This window comes from Branchiostoma belcheri, unplaced genomic scaffold (assembly GCF_001625305.1).
Source record: "Branchiostoma belcheri isolate BF01 breed outbred unplaced genomic scaffold, Haploidv18h27 scaffold36, whole genome shotgun sequence".
NCBI classification, from domain to species: domain Eukaryota; kingdom Metazoa; phylum Chordata; class Leptocardii; order Amphioxiformes; family Branchiostomatidae; genus Branchiostoma; species Branchiostoma belcheri.
The window spans coordinates 2,800,357-2,808,644 of record NW_017803976.1 but is presented as its reverse complement, the minus strand read 5'-3'; the positions used below and the strand labels follow the sequence as shown (position 1 = coordinate 2,808,644).

At 39.8% G+C, this 8,288-nt stretch overlaps 2 protein-coding genes across 2 annotated transcripts in view; both read left to right on the top strand.

Moving 5' to 3' along the window:
* LOC109476006 overlaps window positions 1-778 on the top strand; it is a 10,559-nt gene extending 9,781 nt beyond the window's left edge. Inside the window, exon 7 of the mRNA XM_019776812.1 lies at window positions 22-778. Within this exon, the coding sequence (XP_019632371.1) occupies window positions 22-778 (757 nt within the window). The remainder of the gene's footprint in view (window positions 1-21) is intronic.
* Window positions 779-5,466: 4,688 nt separating this feature from the next.
* LOC109476095 (melatonin-related receptor-like) overlaps window positions 5,467-8,288 on the top strand; it is a 7,417-nt gene continuing 4,595 nt past the window's right edge. Inside the window, exon 1 of the mRNA XM_019776964.1 lies at window positions 5,467-5,521. Coding sequence (XP_019632523.1) covers window positions 5,467-5,521 — 55 coding nt within the window. The remainder of the gene's footprint in view (window positions 5,522-8,288) is intronic.

Genomic DNA, 8,288 nt, shown 5'->3' with positions numbered 1-8,288 from the left:
ACATGGTCTATCCGCATACAGCGAGGTCTTTTCTTCCATGTTGAACGCGTTGGAGACGCTGCGGAACAAGACAGACGGACTTTCAAAGAATGGCAACGCGAAGTTGTTACTGGTAAGGCAAGTACTGTTGGACACTGACGTTGAAGCCTTGGTCAAACTTTTCCCGTATCTCAAAGGAATTGCAGAGCTCTATATTATTAAATCCAGGCTTTCTGCTGACGCAGCGACAGTACTGGCTGGACAGCTACACGTCCTGGATACGCTAAAAGACTTAGTTCTTATGTATAATACGATAGGGGATGAAGGGGTGGAAGCAATTGCAGAGACCTTTCCTCACTTGAAAGAGCTCCAAGTTTTGAACATTGCCAAGAACTCAATAACAAACGTGGGAGGAAAAGCCGTGGCCAACAGGCTGGTTCACCTGCAGCAGTTAAGGAAACTCTACTTGGGTGAAAACGAGCTGGCGCTCAGTGTCTCTGCGCTGGCAAAGGCCTTTGCCAACATGACACGACTGGAGTATGTAAGCATGGCGCCCATCACCTGTTATTGCAATTCCACGTCTCTCCGCATGGCGGCACAACAGGTGCGAGACGCTGTCCACACGCTTGCAGGACAGTTGACAGACCGCAGGGGCTTTCGGCTTTATGATGGTTCTCGTAACAAAGATAGCATGCAGACTGCATGGCAACCAGTTGAAAGTAAACTAACATCAGGACTAGGAGTAACCATATCCAACAGACAGTTGAAGGTAAAAATCAAGCTGTTGGTACGTGGCTAACATGCGTTAAGTGATATCGATATAGATAATGTACAGCTGTCTGCGTTGGGTTGGAATTCCCTGGCAAGTCGTCGGCATATGCACCTCCTTCAAACCGTCTTCAAATCAATACACCAACAAGTACCGGAATACCTACAAGTGTTCTGTAGAACATCTCGTATCTACCAAACTAGGCACAACTCAAACTTATCTTTAAAAACTTCCTAAAGTCCGATTGGAATCAGGCCGAAGAAAGTTTGCGTATAGGGGAGCATTTGCCTGGAACGGCCTACCTGCCACAGTTAGAGTGGCCACGTCTTACCTGTCGTTTAAGAAGGTTCTGAAACAACCCTGCTGACCTCTGACCTCCTGACCCTGGCCTGTCTTAACGACATTGATTTACGGTTAACGATTTTGTTTTGACGCTTGGTTCTTTTGTAATTTCATGTATCATTTAATGTGTTGGTTTCATTGTCTTCATGTGTAACTTGTTGTCATGTACAGGGCATTCCTGAAAAGCAATGTTTTAAATAGCACTGAGGTCTCTACCCTGTATAAATTAAACAGAAGTAATTAAAGAAATAAATGTTTTGTGTATAAGAATGACTGACTAGTAGAGCTTACACCACATTGATTGTAAAAACGCAATTCAGACGTACGTCTGAAATGTGCGTGGTATCGCAATAAAGTTTCTAGGAACTTGACGGTTGTCTTGTCACTTTGATAGCTGTGCGTGGTCGGTTCTGCAATCCCAAAACTTTCCAAAACCTAGCAAATGATAATCAATTCCAGCTTACAATTTTATGTAATATTCCGTATTGAGGATATTGATTTCCGTTAATGCGCAAAAATTGACATTTATTGTATTATAATTGGGTGTAGTGTGGATTTGCATGTAGGTCAACATTATAACTCGGTTATTTGTCGGCAATGGTTTTGGTGTGTAGGTAACCGCTATTAAAATGTATGTTGCATTCCAAAACATGTTATTCCAAATCATGATTTGGAATGGACCACGTTTCGGAATCCAACAGGCATTCCTCACGTTGTATCCCAATTCATGTCGCAGCTGGACCACGATTTGGAATATTCCGAAATTTGACCGCCCACGCTGTCAATCAGGAATGATTGACAGGAGTGGTGATTAATTATGCATTCCGAAATTTCCATATTTGGTCCGTTGGCTGATCGTTTACTGCGTTGAATCGCGTCGTGTTTATTTGTCTGAACATGTCGTCGAGCTTAGAGTGCCGACGGTGTTAGTACGTTTGAGCTGTATGGGGAAAATGACGTCTATGAACAGTCAGTACGATAATGTCCTTGGTATGATGTTCCATGCCCTAGTACTGGTCTGAGTTTATCGCCATCAGAGCGTGGTCCTTGGTCGGACGCCAGCGCTTCCATTTCTCATTATTTTCCCGCTTATAGAATCACGTGAGTTGTTTATACACAGAAGAGAGAAGTTCAACGTTATTTATAGTTGAAAATCTTTATATCAAAGTAAAGTTTGTAAATAGTTAGCATTACTTGGTGTCATTAAATTATGCAAATAAGCTTCTACATAAATATACTTATATTATAATTTAGTTGGAAATGTGGTCTCCACGGCCCAGCTAGCATACATGGGGATATTGGGTTACTCACTCGGCCTCTTACAAAGATGTACTGACAGGTAATGGATTGTTTGTTAGAACATTCAGTTCTGCAGAATCAGGAACCAACATGAAGTTAAAAACCTGTCAGTTTACCAAAGGTTGTTGGTTCAAGTCCCAAGGAGCAGCACAAAGTGCACTTACTGAGAAGGTACTGAAAAGCAAAGGATTGTCTGTCAGGACATTCAATTCTTGAGGATCTAGAGTGAAGCTGAAATAAATTGGAAGTTAAGATCCCAAGCGACTGCACACTTAGAGAGTGAACTGAAAGAGAAAGCCTTATTTAATTAGGACAATAAGTTCTTGAGGATCTTGAATCACACTGAAATAAATAGAAAGTTGTAAACATGTACAATGTAAGTGCAAATTTTGCATGTTTCAAGGTTCAAATCCCTGCATGGGTGAGAGAAATGTCACTGTTGAGAAAGCAAATTAAGTTAATGAATAATTGACAAAGTGAAAATTAAAGAAGGAAGGAGTTCAAAGTGTTTTGTCTGTATGTTCCTAAAGGTCACTGGATACTGTGGATGAACTGTACATCTGAAGAAGAAAGAAATAATGAAGAAAAAAAAGCTGTGTATTGTCTGTAAGGGTAGATTCTGCATGATCCTGAAGGCACTGGTTCAAATCCCAGCATACTAGAGATGAAGGTCCCTGTAAGGAATGAAAGTTATCAAGAAATAAGAAATAAAGAAGGAAGGGAAAGAATGATTATGTGTTTTGTCTGTAGGTGCAAATCCTGCATGTTCCTGAGGGCACTGGTTTGAATCCTAGCATATTTTTGATGAAGGTCCCTGTTAGAAAGCAAAGTTATCAAGAACTAAAGGAGGAAAAGAGGTAAAGACGTGTTTTGTCTGTAGGTGCAGATCCTGTATGTTCCAGAGGGCATGGGTTCAGATCCCAGGATGCTGTAGATGAATGTCACTGTTGAGGAGGCAATGTTATGCAAGTATGAAAGAAAAAGAAGGATCGAGATATGTATATTTTCATGAAAATTTGCTGATTTTTTTTTGAAACATCAAACGACTAGGGAGCACCTTTCCCAGAAAATTATATTTATGGGATGGTGGAAAGCTCATGGGTTCGATTCTCACCTCTAACGTTAGCAACTTGTCTTGCTAACATGTTTCTATCATTCTGATAGATTTATGTTAATATCATACTCCAGGTCCTTTCAACAAATTGCCATGAAGTTATCCATTCATTATTATTCAAATCAGAGGATCAGCAATAAAACATGCACAGAGGTGAGTTCTACTTAACTGAACTGGAAACAGATAGCGATATGACTTCAATACGAAACAACTTATCATACGAAATGATATCATTATTTACGCAATATTTATGGTAAAAAAATTGAGGTCGCAGAACACAGTAATTATCCGCGACTTCCGGTCGCGGGTATAGAAAGTAGTGCAGACAAACCTCTTGCATCCTGGCTAAAGCGACTTATGTGAGAGGTAGCCATGAATAAACTGCACTGTGTGGTAAGGAAAGGTATCGGCTTGTATATACACAGTATGAGTTGGATTGTGAAGATTTCCCTGTTCGTGTATAAATGCGCGGCATTACGCAACCACGTTCCAGGGTGAGCCGGCTGCAGTTCCGTTGATCTCGATAGAGGGCCAAATCAAAGTGGTCGTCATTATGTTAAAAAAAACGATAACTTTTTTTGGTTTTCAGTTTTTTTGTATATGTCAACATATTAGTTGGCCGTGATTATTTAGTGCATCCTACTATAATTTTTACCGCGTCGAAGTGAGTCACCTCGGGGTGCTTAACTATAGGAATCCCCATAGGGCGAAAACTGTGTTCTGCCACCTTGATATTTTTTCGCCCCCTACCCACTTCACCGACCTAAACCTATCGTCATAATCGGACTAATTTACCGATTTCTATCGCACCCAAGGTGTGGAATATGGTGCTCCGTCCTCCTGACAGACTTCAGTGTCGTCCTTTCCTTTGTGTTTTTAGAGGCTTTAGTTAGAAAAGCCCAGAACGCAGGAAAAGTCTCCCGCGAACGCGAATCTTTTTCTCCTGGATTTGGCACACATGCGCAGTAAGTCATCTGTGGCGGAGAGAGGTGCCACGAAGCATCATGGGAGGTTGGAAGGAAGGGCGGGAAATTTGAACCCTTCTCTTATTTTAGCCTTGACGCTTCTTCTTCTCCTAAATGTCCTAACTGCCGACTCTTCCACAATGCTGGTGTGTTACGCCGGAGGGCGGTTATACCGGCTATACCGATACCGATACAGAATGCTTCAAGGCATTCGTACAGATAATATGATTTTCTAAGAAATTCGCACAGCCATAGATGCCTAGACATTCGCACGAATTCTATGAGAATCCTTTTCTACAAGAGGGATAGCCTGAGTGCTTTTTAGGAGCGAGAATGGGAGTTCCGGCATACAAATAGGATGGCACCCAGGCTACAAGAAGGATTCCTAGGTATTCGTACGGATTCTATGAAATTCGCACAGCCCAGGATGGCTAAGCATTCGCATGAATTCTATCAAATTCGCACGAATCAGTATATACGAAGTTTACCGCTATCAAATGCCCATAAATCAAATCAAATCAAATCAATTCTCTAGTACTTGAGCTATTGTCTTCTTCGAAACTCTGCAACCCAAACCGAGCTGTATTTTCGAACTGAGGTGTTAGGTTCCAAGTTTAGTACTAACGTTACATGTACTCTCCAAGCAGAGGTTGTGGGGGAATGATCGTTAGCTTTTTATATATGGCCGTTTTTTTTGTCGCTAATCCCACCAAATACAGTCGGTGGCCGCGGACCTTCTCTGGCTAATGGATACTGCCTGGCCAATTTGATACTGTCTTTTTGCCACCGATAGGGATCTGCTTGGAGATTACGTTACATGTAGTTCGCTACTGTGCGTGTACATGTATATCCGTGCGTCCGGCCAGGTGTGCAAAGCGCGTCGGGAGTGACGTATATAAAGTTCATGTAGGTGTATACCACATTGTAAAATCATTATTCATTCGGGGAGGAAAATCTGTTTGACTTACGCCCAGCGAGTTCTGACAACAGGTTGTAGAATGGTGCGCTACCACCGCCAACGGGCTGCAGTGTTACTGATATACTACATACAAAGTAAGAAAGGTTGCTTTTACTTCTGTCTCTGTGTCTATCTATCTATCTATTTATCTATCCATCTATTTATCTATCTATCTATCTATCCATCTATCTATCTATATCTATCTTAAAAGTAAATTTGCTTTTACTTCTATCTGTCTATCTAGCTATCTATCTAATAATAATAATATCTATCTATCTATCTATCTATCTATCTATCTCTATCTATCTATCTATCTATCTATCCATCTAGATATATCTATCTATCTATCTATTTAGTATCTATCTATCTATCTATCTATCTATCTATCTATCTATCTATCTATCCATCTAGATCTATCTATCTATCTATCTATCTATCCATCTATCTAATATTATATATCTATCTATCTATCTATCTCTATCTATCTATCTATCTCTATCTATCTATCTATCTCTATCTATCTATCTATCCATGTAGATCTATCTAATATTATCTATCTATCTATCTATCTCTATCTATCTATCTATCTCTATCTATCTATCTATCTCTATCTATCTATCTATCCATGTAGATCTATCTAATATTATCTATCTATCTATCTATCTCTATCTATCTATCTATCTCTATCTATCTATCTATATCTATCTATCCATCTAGATCTATCTAATAGTATCTATCTATCTCTATCTATCTATCTATCTATCTATCTATCTATCTATCTTTCTATCTATCCATCCATCTAGATCTATCTATCTATCTATCTAATAGTATCTATCTATCTATCTATCTATATCTATATGTATAATAGAGAGAGAAGAGAGAGATGCTCTTTACTTGCTTTTACGTCAACCTTCTTCTGTAGTGATGTTGATTCATTGTCTTATAATTAAAATTCTCCAGATTTCATGAAAATGTAATTTCACATGAAAGGTCATACTCATAGCTGGTTGGCAACATGAACTTATATATATATTCATGTTGCCATGTATATGTATATATATATATATATACACACACTTAAAGACCAAATTGCGTTAATGGCAGGCAAAGTCACAAGTATTTTTCTTGTCGAAAGTAGAAAATTAAAGTCCACAAAAAATGCGGGTATCTGTGTGATAAGACGTTTACTAGATGTCTCCTTTCAGTTATGATCGTTAGCAGAGCTCTGACCGCAGACGTACTAAGGGCGATTTAGAATTTTTTTTTTTTCAATACACACCTTCGCAGCACCATTGCTGAAATGCCAAACAAACAAACATGTATTTTTCAGTTGTGATAGTTCGCAAATCGCTGACGGTGGGAACACAAGCCGACCCCGAGCTCTACTCTCTCTGTAACACCACATGGACTAACAGGACCCGCGTGAACGAGAATCGGCTCAGCTTTAACAACACAAAGTTCTTCAACAATGAGTCGTTGTTTCAAGACACGTGGCTCTTCAACAGCACAAGTGCCTGTAATAATACTAAATCAGGTATGTCTACAGTAGTAATTTACCATCTGCAAGCTACTTTTTCTTATAATTCCAACTGACTGCTAACATTTTATTTCCTTCCCTAATGGGGTAAGGTATATTTTTTCTTACTTGTAGTATTCATTTGCCTATAAGAGAACACTAAATGACGCCTGATGCTAACTGACTGGTTCTTATTCTAATTGTGCTATCAACCATAAAGGCTCCAAGGACCCTGAAGACCCCCAAAACCCCCAGTTTTTGGCGTGGTATGGAGGATACAATTTTCGTACGGTGTTGAAAGGAACAATATAATGTGCATGACTGTGCCGCACTGAGTCTTTGATACATAGGTACTGAGTAACTAGGTACTAGGCCCTGATAAAAGTTGACATGATTTGGCGTATTAGAGCGTGGGGCGCTGCAATTTGTAGAAGTGCCCATACATGGCTGGTTTAAAAGACCGTCTGACTTCGGCTCAAACACTGTTGGTTTGTGAGAGCTTCAAAATGCAATTCATGGCCGTGGGATTGGTTAAGATTTACCTTAACATATTGCTAGTAGGACAAAAAAATCCCCAGGAAACATAATAAAGCAGCTCTATAACACAATCACCCTTTTCAATGAGCCCTTGAATTAAAAGGCCTTTCATTAGAAAAAAAATTAACACGATTGTGACAGCAGGTAGTGTAATTGCAATGCACGTCCACGTAAACGTAAGTTAAGCCTATACTTTCCAAGGTCCTTCTTAGTCACGTATCAAAAGCCTGTAAGCCCTCTTAGCTGCAACAAGAGCCCAGGAGAATTTAGGTTGGTATACCGTTAAAGAGTCACTTCTTTCAGTTACCAAAGGAAAATTAATAATGATTGATGGACTCATTCAAAGTGAATGCTGCTGAGAATCTCATATAGCCTTCGGCTATTTGGGCAGTCCTGGCTGTATACATATGTCTTATACAGTCTAATAAATCAAAATGCTGGTACCTAACAATGACGCATGGGTTCTCATGTGAATGTCTAAGTGGTATTCTCTAGCTTTACACTTTGTCACCTGTATGAGTTTTCATATGTTGGAATAGGGTATACTTTTGAGCTGTCCTATACCCACACTCCTCACACATGTAGGGTTGACTTCCTTACCGATGTGTTTTGCTAGATGTTGATCCAAGTTAGCTTTCTGTGCAGCAGAATAGTCACACTGGTCACACTTGTAAGGTTTTTCTCCAGTATGGGTTCTCATATGTCGGGATAATACAGATTTGTAAGCTGTCCTGTACCCACACTCCTCACACATGTAAGCTTTTTCACCACTATGTTTTTGTAGATGCTGGTGTAAGGTTGATTTTTTT